This window comes from Biomphalaria glabrata, chromosome 17 (genome assembly GCF_947242115.1).
Source record: "Biomphalaria glabrata chromosome 17, xgBioGlab47.1, whole genome shotgun sequence".
Classification (NCBI taxonomy): domain Eukaryota; kingdom Metazoa; phylum Mollusca; class Gastropoda; family Planorbidae; genus Biomphalaria; species Biomphalaria glabrata.
The window spans coordinates 28,460,205-28,479,074 of NC_074727.1; the positions used below are offsets into that span (position 1 = coordinate 28,460,205).

Here is an 18,870-nt window from a genome sequence, read left to right on the forward strand (position 1 = left end):
CGTATATTTTGCAAATTTCAGGAGATTTCCAGGACCTCCTGTTAAATCGACAGGACAGTTATAAAATGGTTTAATTTAATAATTTATAGGCCTACACCTAAAATTAGCGCGGGTCCTATAAAAGTGCTGGGCCCACTGCGGTCGCATAGGTTGTAGTGGCCTAAGGTTGGCCCTGCACAATAACGGCGTATGCTATGCCGTCGGTCGACTAGTGGCTATTTATTTTTCTTGTAATCTATGTTTTTTTCTCGTAGTCTATGTTTTTCTTTTTCTAAGTGTTTTGTCTCCGAGAGACACAAATAAAAGAAACACTTGCAAAGAAATTGTTGAGTGACACACAATGCTATTTGTGTAATGGGTCTCTATGTAAATCTGTTAACTAATAGGCGTGCAACTGCACTTCTCATGGACTACAGCAGCAGTTCTCAACCACGACCCTTTTTACAATTGACCAATATGCGGCGACCCCAACCGTAAAATCATATTTTCGCTAATGTTAAAAAATCGTATTCATAATGTAAATATCTGATAGGACTTGCCAAAGCTGTTAATATGTGTTGATTATGAAGCACACAATATTTCAGCTTGTCCACAGAAATACAGAAATGTCACCCCGTTATTGCCTGCGACTTATTTACTTTTATATCGCGTGCTCATCCCTATTCATCTTTAAGAATTATGTGGCCATCTCTTACCAAGCTAAGGCAACTACATTCTACATTGGTAAAAAAAAAACTGTTGCGCCAGTTAGGGGAAAAAATCAACGTCATTGTGAAAGTTAAGCTTATTTCTGTTTCACCAGATCATACATTTTAGGGCAATCTCGACAAGATCAGAGTGAGTGAACTTCTGTAGTTGAACAATCTTGTTTCGCAAAGATATGTTGTTGTAAATTGAACTCCTTTAGGATGTGGACAAAGATGGGGGGGGGGGGGTCACTTTCACCTTGATAAAGTTTGCATCCAACTTTCGAGGTTTAGTTGGACTTCAACACGGATTTAAAAAGAAAACTTTGCCTCTTGACAGTCACATCTTCATTCAGGGGTGAACCAGCAGAACATTTTGGACGCGTGGAACTCATGTCAAAGCTTTGAAACTAGTTTAAAACACTCACACCAACATTTTCTATGACTTCTTGTAATTCTTGTGGCATTTATTAAGTCGTCGATGACTTTTGACTCATTCGGTACTTGAAATTCAGACCAACATCCAAGCATTGTTGGAGCAACAACTTTGTAGACACTGCAAATATTTTTGCAAGAGATTTGATACTTTTTCAAGCTGGATGCTAAATGTTTGAAGTGGAGCCACAGTCTTCACAAGTCTGCATCCAACATCTACAAGACACAAGCCTATCTCCCTGGAACCCTAGAGAATACATGGCGCCGTTATTTGGAAGCCTATGCGATAAGCAGATGGGCAAGATGTTGGGACGTTAGAACCGAGACGCCTGGAGGAAGCTGGTTGATGGCCAAAGCCCCAGAGGGGACCAAAGGCAGAGTTATTTCCAGGACTATCTGATCGCTAAATCACCAGACATGTCACAGCTCTTCGGTCATTAGATATACGGAGATCGAACTCAGTCGAGTAGACCTAGTTCATACGGCTCCAGTGATGAATCTAGAACAATGGTTTTGGTGTTGCCAACAGGAAGTCATCAGCAATAATGTGAAGGTTTCATAGTTCTAGCAATTCTGAGGTTTCATAGTTCTAGCAATTCTGAGGTTTCATAGTTCTAGCAAGTCTGAGGTTTCATAGTTCTAGCAATTCTGAGGTTTCATAGTTCTAGCAAGTCTGAGGTTTCATAGTTCTAGCAAGTCTGAGGTTTCATAGTTCTAGCAAGTCTGAGGTTTCATAGTTCTAGCAAGTCTGAGGTTTCATAGTTCTAGCAAGTCTGAGGTTTCATAGTTCTAGCAAGTCAGAGGTTTCATAGTTCTAGCAAGTCTTATCTTATCTTATATAATACAGACGTTACTTCAAAAAAGAAGATGATTACGTCCTACGCGTCATGCATTTAGTCATGCATATTAACCAATGACTTAAATTCTGCCAAGTCACTGGTTTTCCTGGCTAGCTCAGGCAACCCATTCCATGCTCTAATAGCACTAGGGAAGAAGGAGTATTTGTACAAATTTGTCCTAGCATATGGGACGAGGAATGTGCCTTTATCTTTGTGTCTTTCAGAGTATTTTATTAAATTTTGTTTTTGTATTTGAAGATTATGGTTCAGTGTTTTATGTATGATTGCTACTTTACTTTTGAGCCTTCTGTCCTGAAGGCTTTCTAAATTTAGTGATTTTACTAAAGGTGTTACTCTAGTCAAATGTGAATATTCGTTTGTTATGAATCTCACTGCTCTATTTTGTGTCTGTTCCAGTTTCTTAATGTTTTCTTGAGTTGAGGGGTCCCAAACGGAGGATGCATATTCTATTATTGGCCTAACCAAGGTTAAGTAACATTTTAGTTTTATGTTCTTATTTGATTTATAGAAATTTCTTTTAATAAATCCTAATGCTTTGTTTGATTTTTTTGTAGTTTCATCAATATGTGGATTCCATGATAGTTTTTCATTTATTATAACACCTAGGTATTTTGCGTTTTTAGTCTGTGATACTGGTCTGAGTCTGAGGTTTCATAGTTCTAGCAAGTCTGAGGTTTCATAGTTCTAGCAAGTCTGAGGTTTCATAGTTCTAGCAAGTCTGAGGTTTCATAGTTCTAGCAAGTCTGAGGTTTCATAGTTCTAGCAAGTCTGAGGTTTCATAGTTCTAGCAAGTCTGAGGTTTCATAGTTCTAGCAATTCTGAGGTTTCATAGTTCTAGCAATTCTGAGGTTTCATAGTTCTAGCAAGTCTGAGGTTTCATAGTTCTAGCAAGTCTGAGGTTTCATAGTTCTAGCAAGTCTGAGGTTTCATAGTTCTAGCAAGTCTGCAGGCCACCAAAAAGAAACTTCAACGACTGCTACGGTTTTGTTTATTTGCCAGTCAGTCAAGTGTGTGGGCTTCACCCAGTTTACATTTCCAATACTGTAATATCTTTGTTTGCAAAGTTCGGATGTTTCAGATCAATACTGTATATTTTTGTTTGCAAAGTTTCAGATCAAAATGACATTCAGATTGTACAGATTCTTTGATTCTGATAACTAATGACGCATTGTGGTTTCTCAGTTCCTGCTGTAACTACTGAAGTCAAACCCTATCGCGTCAAAAATCGTCATTCTATTTTATTTTCTTACCAAACTTGTTCACGTGTAGTTCCATAACGAAACTATTTGACCTTTTCTCTCCAAGACTAGAACTTGATGGTCTAGTACTCATTGAACGGATGGGGTTCTCAATTACGTGAGTACAAATCTTCCTAATGGAAATAAAATCTCTGACTCCGCAATGATGTCACGTTTTGTGTCTCGAAACACTGGTCAATGAAGAGTGATTTCAACTGTTACAAATACTGAAGCTGCGACAAGCCAATGATTTCGATTTCAGTTGTTTGTAAACATCTTTATTCTTAAATGACAATTAGAGTCAAAACAAATGGAGCTACCCATGAAAACTTTTCGCACAATGTCCGTTTCTTTAGACGAAAAATCTTAATGGTCTTAGACGACATCTAGAAAATCATCACTCGACCCCCCAAGAGGGTCGCGAACCACAGGTTAAGAACCACTGGACTACAGTCTGTTCCATGGCCTCGTACTTTAGCCTACAATTTCATTGAATAGGATCAAAGTTTGCTTTTTTTTTCTTTTTCCTTATTGAGAACTTCTCTACACATTGGACATTCAACATGTAAGTTTGTATGTAGTTAAGTCTATGTGTAAGTTTGTATGTAGTCGTCTATGTGTAAGTGTGTATGTAGTCAAGTCTATGTGTAAGTTTGTAGGTAGTCAAGTCTATGTGTAAGTTTGTAGGTAGTCAAGTCTATGTGTAAGTTTGTATGGTTTAACTATACTTACATTTCAGCTAGAGTCTATGACATGATTTAACTATACATACATTTCAGCTAGAGTCTATGACATGGTTTAACTATACATACATTTCAGCTAGAGTCTATGACATGGTTTAACTATACATACATTTCAGCTAGAGTCTATGACATGGTTTAACTATACATACATTTCAGCTAGAGTCTATGACATGGTTTAACTATACATACATTTCAGCTAGAGTCTATGACATGGTTTAACTATACTTACATTTCAGCTAGAGTCTATGACATGGTTTAACTATACATACATTTCAGCTAGAGTCTATGACATGGTTTAACTATACATACATTTCAGCTAGAGTCTATGACATGGTTTAAGTGTACTTACATTTCAGCTAGAGTATATGACATGACAGGGTGAGAACTTGCTGATGAAACTGTGTGCAACATGGGTGTCTTGGTAACAGTTTGGGATCTGGTTCAACTTTGGTGTCTACTAGTGTACAACTACATCTTGGGAATCATCTCATTCTTCGTTCCACCAAAGAGGAAGTCTATAGCTGGCGATATTGCACTGGTGACTGGTGCAGGCCATGGTATCGGAAAGGAGCTAGCACTTGAACTGTCCAAACTTGGAGCGATACTGGTCGTCTGGGATGTCCACAAGGTAACACTACACCATCTATTTGTTGTTGTTTTTTTAGCGGTCCCCGAAAGGGGAAAAGACGCTATTAGTTTTGTATGGCCCGTCTGTCCGTCCGTCCCGTTGAGATCTCAGAAACTAGAAGAGAAAATGAAAATCCCACATCATGATATTTTAGATCGTTCAAAGTTCTGATGCAACAGCTACATTTTTCTTTTCCGAAAGTGAACCATCTAATTTTTAAAATTATCTATGAAAGAAGATTTTTCAAAAAAATACACCACTTTTTAATGAAGAACTTCAGGGGAGGTAAGTCTTTTAAAAAGGTCACAGACTTCTTTATTAATAAATCAAGCTTCATTTATAGATTCGCGCAGTGGTAAAAAAAAATTCATCTAATGTCACAATATAAAAAGTATCAATGGATCATTATAAAATAGATTTTCTATTTATTAACTAACTCATGGAATAGAATACTGATTCAAATGTTGTTTTTAAAAAAGAATTTTTGATACGAACTTCCTTTTAGTTATGTTTCAAGAAATAACAAACTACTTTTATAGCGCGCAATTCTCACATAATCTCATTAGGCTATACACTTGACAACAATCTTACTTACTTAGACTTAGGTCCTCCCGCGCCGTTCGGCGCATTGGGCGGCAAGCTGTCTCCATAATGATCTGTCACTGGCAATGTCTGAAGCCTCCTCCCACCTGGTGTCCACTGTTTTGAGATCCTCCATGAAGGTGTGTCGCCAGGTAATACGAGGACGTCCCTGTTTGCGCTTTCCTCGTTTTGGCTTCCATGTTATCGCAACTCTTGGTGTGCGTAATTCATTTTGACGTAGAACATGTCCCGCAAACCTCATGCAACGCTCAGTCACAACCTCACTAAGTGTTCGACTCCCAGTTCGGCATAGGATTTCCCTGTTTAAGATCCGGTCTGTGTAACTGACTCCCAAAATCTTTCTCAGCCATCTTTGTTGAGCCACATTTAGTCTTTTCTCAATTTTGACAGATGACTTCCACGTCTCACATGCATATGTAGCAGTTGGAATGACGATTGTGTTGAGAAGTTGTATTTTTGTCTCGAGTCCAATGGCTTGGCTAGTCCAAATAAGCCTTTGGAAAATGCTCCCTGCCTTTCCTATTCGGCATGCTACATCATGGTAAGCATCTCCATCATTTGTTATGATGCTGCCAAGGTACGTGAACTTGTCCAGCTCTTCAAGCTTTGACTCGCCAAGTCTGACGGGGACACCCTTTGCCTTATATCCCACTCGCATAATTTTAGTCTTATCCAAGTTTATGCGGAGGCCAATTTTGGGTGCCTCTCTGTCTAGGCTCTCCGTCATTTCTTGAATGCATTTATTTGTAGCCCCGAGTAGTGCAACATCATCAGCAAAGTCCAAGTCCGTCAATCGGAGTTGTTCATGCCATGGAATACCAAAGGCAGTCTGGTTCATTGCTCTCCTCATTATGTAGTCGATGGCTAGGAGGAAAAGGAAGGGAGATAAGATGCACCCCTGTCTCACACCTGTCTCGATTGTAAAAAACTCTGTTGTTCCCTCTTCTATTTTAATGCAGCAACTAGACTGACTGTAAAGGTGTCGTAGGATCTGGACGAATTTTTCTCATAGACAATCATAGACATAAATAAATATAGACTGGAAGTAGGAAGTTATATTTATTTGGGGGGAGTCAAATATGGTTTATGTACTCTATCTATGTGAAAAAAAAATGGCGGCAATTGAGCTATAAATTCTAGGACTAACATTTCAGCCAATATATAATTATGATCTTTAGTTTTGAAAAGTACAAAACTGCCATATTCCCAATATTTTGCCTTTGTTTCATAATCATAGACATAGGCAAATATATATATAGGTATGTGATGTGGATCTATGTTTGTTGACATGGCTTCTTTATTAATGTATGGCGGTCGTCTTATCGATTCAAATTGTTAGAATTAGTTTTTAGTCAAAAAAAAATAAATAAATGAGCAGAACGTGCTATAATGTTCGTAGTACGATAGGCAAAGGATAAATTCTAAAGGTTGAAAAAAAAATGAATATTATACACATTAACTTTCAGTTTCAGTAAGTCACAATAATTCAGTGTCACTGACACTGTGACTGTCACTGTCACTAATTTAATATTGATAGATCTAAATCTAATAAATATGACTAATATTTGTAATAACTAGGTCTAATACTTTTCATACTTTTTACTACTAACTATTAAACTAGTCAGTCTATCATCTATGCATGCAGACTATAGACTAGATCTAGTATAAGTATAGATTATAGATCTAATGACAATCTTGAATCTAGTCCTAGACTATTTATATACTAACTATAGAATATAGACTAGACAGATTACAATTATAGTTTATAGTATAGTATAATAATAATAATAATAATCTTTATTATCCGTAAGGAAATTTGTCTTACAATTTGTGCATTACACCAAACAAAAAACATTATAACTATAAGAAACCAAAATGTACATTCACACCAGACTCACTCATAATTTACATGTGACAAAGTTTATACCAGATTGTTCTTATTTAATGATTTGATTGCCAGGGGAACAAAAGAGTGTTTGTGTCTGTTTGTCTTTGCTATCGGTGTCTTGTATCTCTTTTTTGATGGTAAAATCACAAAATCCTGACACAAAGGGTGATTCTTTATTTCGAGGATCTTGTTAGCTTTTTTATAGATGTTTGTCTCAAACAACTGCCCAAATGGGATTTGTTTTTTGCCAATGATTTTGCCAGCAGCATTTAGGATTCTATGAAGTTTATTTTTATTTTTAATGCTCAGATTGCCATACCAGGCAGTGATATTGGAACTTAAAATATTGCAGATGTGAGCGTGATAAAACATAGCCAAGGCCTTTTCGCTAACATTAAACTATAGTAGTATAGTACTAGTAGTAAGTAGTATTTTTTTACTATAGTATCTATATACACTAGATCTAAATCTAGTATTTAAAACTATTTATAATTAGGCACGATTAGAGATATAATAATACAGAAGGGGCTCTATCAATTATATAGGTTTTGGCTGAAAAAAAACCAAATTATAAATACTTTTAATTTTACACTGCTCATAACTGCTGTATAACTCATACAAACTTATCTTTTCCCAAATGTTTCCCATAATAATTTTTACTTTATCCAGTCTATATATATATGTCTATGACAACAATCTAAATGGGCAATGTTGGACTAGTCCGTTTCGTTTCTTTGATTAAAAAGTAGAATCACTAATTTTTTCCTTATATATCTTTGCATTTTTCAGTTCTCTTTTTAAATTAAACTGACATTATTATGTTATAATTTTAAGTGTGCCTGATAGAGAAAAACATTCTGCACAAAAATACGGGTAGTTGTGATCAAACCCGATAGAGGCTATAAAAAGAAAAGACCTGAAACTACACATATACAGTACAGTACCCAAGATCTGTGTTGTTTTTTTTAGGACTAGCTTATTTCATGTACCCGGCATTTTCCGATATACAATTTCATACAGAAAATAATTGTTGAAAAAAAATTGTAGTGATTTTAAACTTTAAATGATTATTTAAAAAGGTGTTACTCTAATCAATTTTGAATATTATTTTGTTATGGATGTCACAGTTTATTTTGTGTCTGTTCTAGTTTCTTAAATTTTTCTTGAGTAAAGGGGTCGTTTTTCTCCTAATGGGTATACCTGATTTCTCCAAGCAGCCTTTGTAAAATATTGCTCCTAAATAATACTATGTTCATAAACTAAAAATCGCATGGCTGCATTATGATGAATGTACGTGTTAGTTCAATATATTTTATATTACTAGGTAACTAAAAATAACTGTATAAATAGACGTAAGTTTCTTTTTTTTTTTCTGTTAGACAAAGTCATATGGCAAATTTTTGTTTAAATCCTAATTCTAAAAAGGAATACAAATAGAATTATACAGTAAAAATAATCACTAATTTGTTTTTTTTAAATAGTTTTGAAAGTCTCACTGATAAGATTACAAATGTACACAAGGTGCACTATGAGTCAAGTCCATCTCTTCTAATTTTCTAAGTAGCGCTATATAAAAAAAAGCCACAAAAGACATAATTGTTTAAAAATGAGTGTAAAAATGTAGGCTTCGATATTTTTAGCCTGAATTTAAGAAGTTACAAACTTCAAACAACTAATATATTGCCTCTTCCAAAAAACTTGTTTTTAAAAAATAAATTTATCCAATGCTCGAGATTCTGCTTGTATACTTAGGCCCTATGAATCGACCCGGTATCAATCTATTAAGTAGCAATAACCCCGCAAAAAAAATTATATGAAAGAAGATTGAGGTATACATATATTTTTGTGACGGTACGCACCGGTACGGGGTACCGGCACCTTTTTTCAATGTCTGGAAAAATTATTACTTTTCTTGTATTTCAACGTTAATTGTTAATTTGTTAGTAGTTGAAAGTTAGGCAATCTATCACTGAGTACCGGCACCTATTTTTTTTTACAAAAAATAGCACTTTATATAGGCCTATGTATACTTTGTATACAGTCTACTTCCAGCTGACATGCTGTATTATTAACAACACCTATTTGTGAAAGTATCAAACATTTAGAGTCTTAGACAGTCATGATTTTAGACTAGATTTAAGTAGAGTCTAGACCTAGATCTAGTAGGCCTGGTCGTGCGGTTTGCGCGCTGGACTGTCGTTCAGATTTATCGATGGTCCAGGGTTCAAACCCTGCCAGCTCCCATCCCCCGTCGTCCTGCGGGAGGTTTGGACTAGGAAGTAATTATCTTCAACTCTGAAGGAACATCCGAAACATGTAAAACATCCTAGTCCACAACGCCTTTGTTGTGAGCACTCTTTATGGCAGTGAGAGCTGGGCAACTTACATGTACCAAGAGCAAAGATTGAATAGTTTCCACTTGCGCTGCCTGGGACGCATAATGGGCATCTCTTGGAGGGACCATGTCTCCAATCAGGAAGTTTTGAGATTGGCCAATATGAACAGCATGTATGCTCTCCTGACACAAAGAAGATTACGCTGAATCGAACATGTCACCCGCATGCCAGATGGTAGAATCCCGAAAGATATCTTATATGCTGAGCTTGTGGAAGGAGTCAGACCCAAGACTAACATATAGAGATGTCTGCAAGCGAGACATGAGAGCCAAACATAGCCAAAAGACCGGAGTGCGTGGAGACACTGTGCGTGCTGGGACAACCCTTGCTGAGAACAAAAGAATTGAAGCGGCCTTAATCAAGAGGTAAAAAAAGTAAGCTGCCCTGTCCGCTAGCCCTGAATCAGAGGCATACACATGTATGAATTGCGTCAAAGTCTGCCGTTCTAGAATTGGCTTGATTAGCCACACCAGATTCTTCCCCGTCTCAAGATTAAACCAAAACCAGTGACTCATTTGGGCGCATCCATTGCCGTTCGAGACAAAAGAAGCCATATATTTTAGTCTAGACATAGACCTAGTCTAGATCTATATTCTAGACCTAATCTAGATTCGAGATCTAGATAGATCTACTAAATCTAGATTTAGATCTAATTTAGATCAAGAGTCTAGATCTAGAACTAGACTAGAAATCTAGTTGTAGCCTAGATTCCAATTCTAAGGCTGAGCTCTAGTCTGAATTCTAGTTCTAGATTTTAGTTCTAGATTCTAGTTCTCATCTAGATCAAGTCTAGAAGTAGATCAAGAAGTAGTCTAGAGATCTAGACTAGGTGTAGGTCTAGATTCTATATCTAGACTATATTTAGAACTAGTCTAGACCTATTAAGTAAATATAGAGCGATTATGGTCAGGATTAGTATTGGGGGTGGGGGCGAGGGGGCGGTCCGCACCGGTCGACACCATTTTGGGGTTGGCAACCAAGACTGAAAAATTAAATCTTGGCAAAAGCAGACACATCGGAAAAGATAATAATAAAATCTCAAGATATATCTTGGAGCAGTGGCGTCACTATGTGGGTGGAAGGGGTACGGTTCGCACCGATCGACACCATTCTTTGGGTGACAACCAAGTTGGAAAAATTATAAATTTGCAAAAGCAGACATATGGAAAAGATAATAATAAAATCTCGAGATATATCTTGGAGCAGTGGCGTCACTAGGTCCGCACCGGTCGACACCATTTTGGTGGTGACAACCAAGTTGGAAAAATTATAACTTGGTAAAAGCAGACACATGGGAAAAGATCATAACAAAATCTCAAGATATATGCGAAATATGCCTAGACACATCCAGATGGTAGTTTAAGTGTAAATGACAAAGCACAGCGTTATATCATTTCTGTCTTAAAGTTACAATAAAAGAAACCTTTTCATATGATGTTAAGTCTGTTTATAATTTTTTATTAAATATTATTGTAAAATTTGCAATAACATTTGAATACATATAATAAACATTGGGATTTTACATCTGAGTACAAATCAATAAAAGTAGATAATCAGCTCCTCACTGTATTGGTTCAACAAAAAGAAAAAAAAAACTAGCAATATTTCAATAAAGTTGATGTGGAGGGGTGACAACCTTTGCTGCACTAGGTGCCACCGACACTGTATTGGGAGGTTTCCATGCTAATCTTAGGTAATCACTTAACGCTACTCTACTTATTTCAAAAGAGTTAGAAGAGTCTTATCAAAGACGACGTGTTGCACTGTTTACTTTTATGTGTAAAATAACGCCAAATTTCTTTAAACGATCAAAACAATAATATATTTCTCGTCCATTGGTAAATTTGATGGGGGCCGCCTCTGAGTTTGTGTGATAACATTTGTGTGACAAATGGCTGCAGAGACAAATGAACAGATGCAGCCGCTTTGTTTCTAAGCACTATTTCTCTTTGGTACAAAGTCATGACTGAAAGGTCTCGGCACTAAAGGATTTTGAATGGATTTGTGGTCTGTCTTTCTAGCACCCATCAACATCGTGACGCACGAAAAGAAATAGTTGATCAAGCATTAGAATCATTGGAAATAAAAGCTACTTTTTAGATACAAGATCTCAAACAAATTGAGAGCAATTGACTTCTGTTCTAGAGGCTGCTCAAGTAGGTTTAGATCAGATCTCGGACAATATTTAAAAACAAAAAAAAAAAGATTTGAAACTGTGTGTGTGTGTGTGCAACAACCAATCAGTGACGAGATGGGATCCATGGAGGAAGTCGTGTCATGGGATGACTCTATAGGCAAAGGATTTCATCAACGACATCACACGAAAGACTTTCATCGTTTCTGATCATTTCTAGCGTCCAATGATTTTGAAACGCTCATTAGAAACTAGACCAATGATGTGCAAGAAACTGTTGACACATGCACTTTACATGTTGTACAAATAATAATATAAAAAAAAGTCCGTAATATAAGGTAAGAATGTTTTTCTACAAAAAAATGAATGGGGCTTTTTTTTTTTTTTTTTGGTATTTCGCACGCAAGCGGCCTCGCAGGGGCTTTGCCAGTGTCCAAGTTTGATAGGTAAAAATGTACATATAATTTTCTTAGGAAAACAACGCAAAGACAGCCCAAGAAATCAAAGCAGCAGGAGGTAAAGCCTACGCCTACGTCTGTGACATCACCAACTCAACATCTATAGCAGAAGTTGCCAAGAAAGTCAGACAGGATGTAGGGGAGGTCACTCTTCTCGTCAACAATGCCGGCATTCTGAATGGTGGCCCTTTTATGGAATTGACTGAGCCAGATATAAGAAGGACTTTTGAAGTGAACACGCTGTCACACTTTTGGGTATGTGTCAATGCCTTTTAAGTCACATGTCTATCACTGCACTTTAAGTCATCTATCACTGCACTTTAAGTCATGTCTATCACTGCACTTTAAGTCATGTCTATCACTGCACTTTAAAATAATCTATCACTGCACTTTAGAGTCATTTATCACTGCACTTTAAAGTCATTTATCACTGCACTTTAAAGGCATTTATCACTGCACTTTAAAGTCATTTATCACTGCACTTTAAAGTCATTTATCACTGCACTTTAAAGGCATTTATCACTGCACTTTAAAGTCATTTATCACTGCACTTTAAAGGTATTTATCACTGCACTTTAAAGGCATTTATCACTGCACTTTAAAGTCATTTATCACTGCACTTTAAAGTCATTTATCACTGCACTTTAAAGGCATTTATCACTGCACTTTAAAGGCATTTATCATTGCACTTTAAAGTCATTTATCACTGCACTTTAAAGACATTTATCACTGCACTTTAAAGTCATTTATCATTGCACTTTAAAGGCATTTATCACTGCACTTTAAAGGCATTTATCACTGCACTTTAAAGGCATTTATCACTGCACTTTAAAGTCATTTATCACTGCACATTAAAGGCATTTATCACTGCAATTTAGAGTCATTTATCACTGCACTTTAAAGTCATTTATCACTGCACTTTAAAGTCATTTATCACTGCACTTTAAAGTCATTTATCACTGCACTTTAAAGGCATTTATCACTGCAATTTAGAGTCATTTATCACTGCACTTTAAAGTCATTTATCACTGCAATTTAGAGTTATTTATCACTGCATCTTAAAGTCATTTATCACTGCACTTTAAAGGCATTTATCACTGCACTTTAAAGTCATTTATCACTGCACTTTAAAGTCATTTATTACTGCACTTTAAAGGCATTTATCACTGCAATTTAGAGTCATTTATCACTGCACTTTAAAGTCATTTATCACTGCAATTTAGAGTTATTTATCACTGCACCTTAAAGTCATTTATCACTGCACTTTAAAGGCATTATCACTGCACTTTAAAGTCATTTATCACTGCACTTTAAAGGCATTTATCACTGCAATTTAAAGTCATTTATCACTGCACTTTAAAGTCATTTATCACTGCACTTTAAAGGCATTTATCACTGCACTTTAAAGTCATTTATCACTGCACTTTAAAGGTATTTATCACTGCACTTTAAAGGCATTTATCACTGCACTTTAAAGTCATTTATCACTGCATTTTAATGTCATTTATCACTGCACTTTAAAGTCATTTATCACTGCAATTTAGAGTCATTTATCACTGCACTTTAAAGTCATTTATCACTGCACTTTAAAGTCATTTATCACTGCAATTTAGAGTCATTTATCACTGCACTTTAATGCCATCTATCACTGCACTTTAAAGTCATCAATCAATGGACTTTGCCTAATGTGTCACTGTACTTAAGTTCACGAGTCACTGTACTTTAGGACACATTCTATTCCAGCACGAAGTAGTGATCAGTTTTTAAGTCGATCCTAAACAATGGAAATAAAAGTCCTATTGTGTGTGGCTGGGTTGATTATAAATAAACTTCCTGTTCAACTCAAACCATGTCACAACTCTGTGTTGGTCAGTTGGGTCTGTATTGTCAAAGTTGTAGAAAAAATGGATTTCTTTGATCTGTCTATTCAGCTCTTGTCTATTTAGCTCTTGTCTATTTTGCTCTTGTCTATTTAGCTCTTATCTATTTAGCTCTTGTCTATTCAGCTGTTGTTTAATCAGCTCTTGTCTATTCAGCTCTTGTTTAATCAGCTCTTGTCTATTCAGCTCTTGTCTATTCAGCTCTTGTCTATTCAGCTCTTGTCTATTCAGCCTCTCTTCTTATGTGTCTTTGTTTCTCTGCAATCAATATGAGTATCCTCCACTACATGATCCAAACTCTTGCAAACTCTCAGATGATGAAAGAATTCCTGCCAGCTATGATCAAACAAAATCGAGGACATATCTTGAATGTGATATCAATGGCAGCCTACACTGGAGCAGTCATGATGTCAGATTATTGGTGAGACACATTCTTTTCAACATTTTTAGCTGCCCGAAAGGGGAAAAGACGCTATTAGTTTTGTGTGGCCTGTCTGTACGTCCGTCCCGTTTAGATCTCAGAAACTAGAGAGAAAATGAAAATCGGACATCATGATATTTCAGATCATTCAAAGTTCTGATGCAACGGCTACTTTTTTTCTTTTCCGAAAGTGAATCACCTAATTTTTTAAAAAGTTACACCACTTTTAAATGAAAAACCAGGGGAAGTAAGTCTTATTTAAAAGTTCACAGGCTTCTTCATTAATAAATTGAGCTTCAGTCATAGATTCGCGCATTGGTACAACAAAAATTGCATCTAAGATCACAATTGAAAAAGTATCAATGGATCATGATAAAATAGATTTTCCATTTATTAACTAACTTATGGAATAGAATATTGATTCAAATGTTGTTTTTTAAAAGAATTTGTATACTAGCTTCGTTTCAGTTGTAGGTTTAAAAAATAAACAAACTACATTTATACCGGCAGTTTTCACACATCCTCTTTAGTAATTAGACTATACACTTGACAACAATCTTTCATTACAATAAATAGAGGCCAGACATAGATCTAGATTTAGATTTAATTGATTTAAACAATTTGAAAAAAAAATGTCAAGTATAATTCATTAAGGAAATAATACTAAGGCTCGAGTCAGTGAAGAATGCAGTATGTCCCAGCTGTGACCTATATGCCACATCCAGGGCAAGCATAACCATTGTCCGCAGGGGATTGATTTAGATTTTCTTTTCGCCGTCTGTGTTTGGTCTCAAATGTGTATCCCGCGGCCTTCGTGAGTGACCTCCAGCTGTCTCGTTCTGAGGCCGCATGCAACCAGGTGCTCTCTTCTATGTCAGCTAAGGAAAGTTGACACCTAAGCCAATCTTTGACGCGTTTCCATGGGGCGCCTCTGTTACGTCGACCACCTTTTAGCTCACAAAAAAAGTCTGCCTTTGGCATACGTTCGTCTCCCATACGGGATACGTGCCCTACCCATCGTAACTGTCGGACTAAAAGAAGTCCCTCTATACTGTCCATACATCGCTGTTTGTAGTGCGGTCCTGCCACCGTATGTCCAGAATGGAACGCAAGCATCTTTGATGGAAGCGCTCAAGAAGTCTTAGATGTTTCCTGTGTGGTGTCCATGTCTCAGAGCCATACAGAAGGGTTGAGAGAACCACCGCCTGGTAGACACTGATTTTTGTAGTCAGGCGGAGCGATCTGTTCCACCAAACTCTCACCTGAAGGCGTCCAAAAGTGCTACTGGCCCTGGCCAGACGGTTATCAACTTCCCTTGAAAGTGAGGCGTCATTTGACACTATACTACCTAGATTTGTGAAGTGGTCTACCACATTAAGGGGCTGTCCGTTTACGGTGATCCTTTGGGGCTGAGTATGTTTTATTGGGCGACTTCTGGAACATGATTTCTGTTTTTCCGAGGTTTATAGATAGACCGAAAGAGGCGGCTGCGTATGCAAATTCGTTTACCGCGTTCTGGAGGTCATGTTCATTGTGAGCTAGCAGGGCGCAATCATCAGCATAGAGAAGCTCCGTTATGACCATCTCCTTTGTTTTTGTATGGGATAGTAGACGTCGAAGATTGAACACATTGCCGTCATTAAGGAAAGAGTTAATCTTCTAATAGCTTAGGGCTGCAGATTTATTTATTATGTAAGCAGTAGGCCTAGTATCTTAGCAAGAAGTGAATCTGATGCGAACAGCACAAGTGTACTATAACCCAGTAGTAGTCCCATGGGCGTAGCCAGGATTTTTTTTCGGGGGGGGGGGTTAAGGGGGGATTTTTTCTCCGTCCCCCCCCCGCGTTAAAAAATATTTGTATGTATGTATGTGTGTGTGTGTACATAAGCTTTATTATATTCTGACCCTTCAATCTAGCGGAAAAATTGTTGACACCCAGCCATTGCCAGCAAGGGGGTCTAGGGGAGCGCTAGGAGCTCCCCCCAATGCGGGGCGGAGCCCCGCCGCCAAGAGCACTTTTTCTGCTATTGAATGCCAACAAAATGCATATTCTAAGGTATCTACAGTGCATTTTCCTGCTATTAAAAAGTCTTATTTCAAAAACCTAGTGTGCTATTCTTAGTGACTTAGACCCTCCAGCGCCGTTCGGCGCATTTGCTGTCACGCTGTTTCCACAAAAATCTGTCAGTGGTAATGTCTGAAGCCTCTTCTCACCTGCTCTGAGGACCTCCATGAATGTGTGACGCCAAGTTGTACAAGGATATCATCCCATTTATTATTATGCGTAATTCATTTTGTCGGAGAACATGTCCCGCAAACCTCATGCGACGCTCTGTCACAATCTTACTATGGGGTCGACTTCCAGTTCGGCATAGGATTTCCTTGATTTAGACCCGATCTCTATAACTGACTCCTAAAACCTGTCTTAGCCATCTTTGTTGAGCCACATTTAGTGTTTTTCAATTTCTGCAGATGACTATTCACTGCATTTTATTAATGGAGCCCCGCCATTGGTAGAAATGTGTAACCTCTCTTGAATACGCTCTTGGAACTAGGTGACTGTAGTTTGCTTTAGATTTTATATCGATAAGAGAAGTTTTATCCTCAAAATCATCTATTGGGGGTTTTGAACTAAAAAATCTCAGGATTTAATTCGTGTTATTTTTAATTCAAAACCCCATTTAGCTACGATCATAGAATTTGGTAACTGTAGTTTGCTTTAGAATAATATTAAAGATAGAGGTTTTCCACCTCAAAACGCTTTCTGTAGGGGGATTTTAAACTCAAAACCATCTGGAGGAGAGGAGTTTAAACTCAAAACCCCCAATTGGTTTGGCTACGCTCAAATAATTTTAGTATTTAATTTGCTTTTTTTTTTATATTCAAGAGGTATTTTTTAGCATCAAACCCTTCTGAAGAGTGATTTAAACTCAAAACCCCTTTTGGCAACGCTCATAGCATTTTGAGTGCGTAATTTGCTTTTTTTTTTTTTTTACATTGAAGATGTATTTTTTAGCTTCAAACCCCGCTGGCGGGGGGTTTATAACTCAAAATTCATTTGGCTACGCTCATAGATTTTAGAGTGTAATTTGCTTTTGTTTTGTTTTGTTTTATAGAAGAGGGGGATTTAACTGCAAAATCCCCTGGTAGGGAGTTTTAAACTCAAAACCCCCTGGTAGGGTGTTTTAAACTCAAAACCCCCGGTAGGGGTTTTAAAATCAAAACCCCTAGTAGGGGAATTTAAACTCAAAACCCCCTTGGCTGCGCTGGGCCAAGTGATGGTTTAGTATTAAAATTTCACCTAAAATAAACAAAATCAAAGCAAAAAATCAGTCACTAAAGTCCGTGTCCGCCCCCCCCCCGGGGGGGGGGATTTCATTTCGGGAAGGGGGCTACGCCCATGAGTAGTCCTACTAATCCGGAACATAATATTGACCTAGATCTACCTCTAATATATCTACATTCTATTTCTGGATTTCTAGATCTAGTCCAGATTCTTGTCCAGATTAGGCTATAGATTTAGTTCTGGATTTTGATCTAGACTGTTTTCGGGTATTTCACTCACATGGCTTTACAAAATTTATCTATTAAACCCGAGTATGGGCATTACTCACTCGATAGGCCCCGCTCTATCAATCCTAACGACGGGTTGATGTTCGATAAGTTAGCTACCGTCGTTGTTCTTCAAGATGTCCGCCCACTAAGCTCACCGATATTGACAGCAAAAACTAACCAAGGGTTGCTGCAGGGTGGCCAGCGCCCCTCGACGCAAGTCGAGCCAAGCTACCCATCAAAAACCACGGACGGGGAAGTCGTGACCCCCACACCAAATGTGACCAATAAAAGCTCGGAAAAGGAACGCAAGAGGGACGGTCCCTCTAAGCCCAAACATGTTAAAGGTACTGGGCAACTCAGAATCATATCATTTAATGCGAATAGGCAATTGCGCCTTAAAAAGCCTGAAATTGAGAGACTGCTGTCGGAACTCGAGGTCGATGCGTTCTTGGTGCAGGAAGCTGGCAACGCTGGTAGGAAACGGAGCTGTGTGCCCTCGCTCTCGGGCTTCACGGCCTTTACCTGTTCCTGTGTAAAATGTCAGAAGTTAGTCACTTTTGTCAGGAACCCTTTGCTTGCTCGTGTGAAGGGAGCCACCTCACGGGGATGTGGTGAGACCGACACGCTCTTGGTCGAAATATTTAAAGATGGACAGAGATTTGAATGCCTAAATGTCTATAATCCACCGCGAAGTGTCCTTAACTCGATAGCAAAAGCCTCTCCAGTACCAGAACGATAGTGGCGGGTGATTTCAATGCCAAAATCCAGGTTATAGGTTGTACAACAACCGATCTCTCGGGACAGAAAGTAATCGACTTATGCGACGGAACAAATTTGGTTCTCCTCAACGACGTTGATTCTCCAAACACATTCATTCACTCCGGGCATGGAGGGGAATCGAAACCAGATTTGTGCCTGGCGTCTGCGGACATAGTTGCTAAGAGT

At 37.8% G+C, this 18,870-nt stretch overlaps 1 protein-coding gene across 4 annotated transcripts in view; it reads left to right on the forward strand.

The window, feature by feature from the left end:
* The first annotated feature begins 3,664 nt into the window (after positions 1-3,664).
* Positions 3,665-18,870, forward strand: part of LOC106052202 (17-beta-hydroxysteroid dehydrogenase 13-like) — a 37,684-nt gene continuing 22,478 nt past the window's right edge. For 2 of the 4 annotated variants that reach the window (XM_056015925.1, XM_056015928.1), the window contains exons 1-4: positions 3,665-3,784; positions 4,319-4,590; positions 12,085-12,324; positions 14,264-14,370. In XM_056015925.1, coding sequence (XP_055871900.1) covers positions 4,372-4,590; positions 12,085-12,324; positions 14,264-14,370 — 566 coding nt within the window. In that variant the 5' untranslated portion in view covers positions 3,665-3,784; positions 4,319-4,371. The other 2 variants (XM_056015927.1, XM_056015926.1) reach the window with 2 other exon arrangements.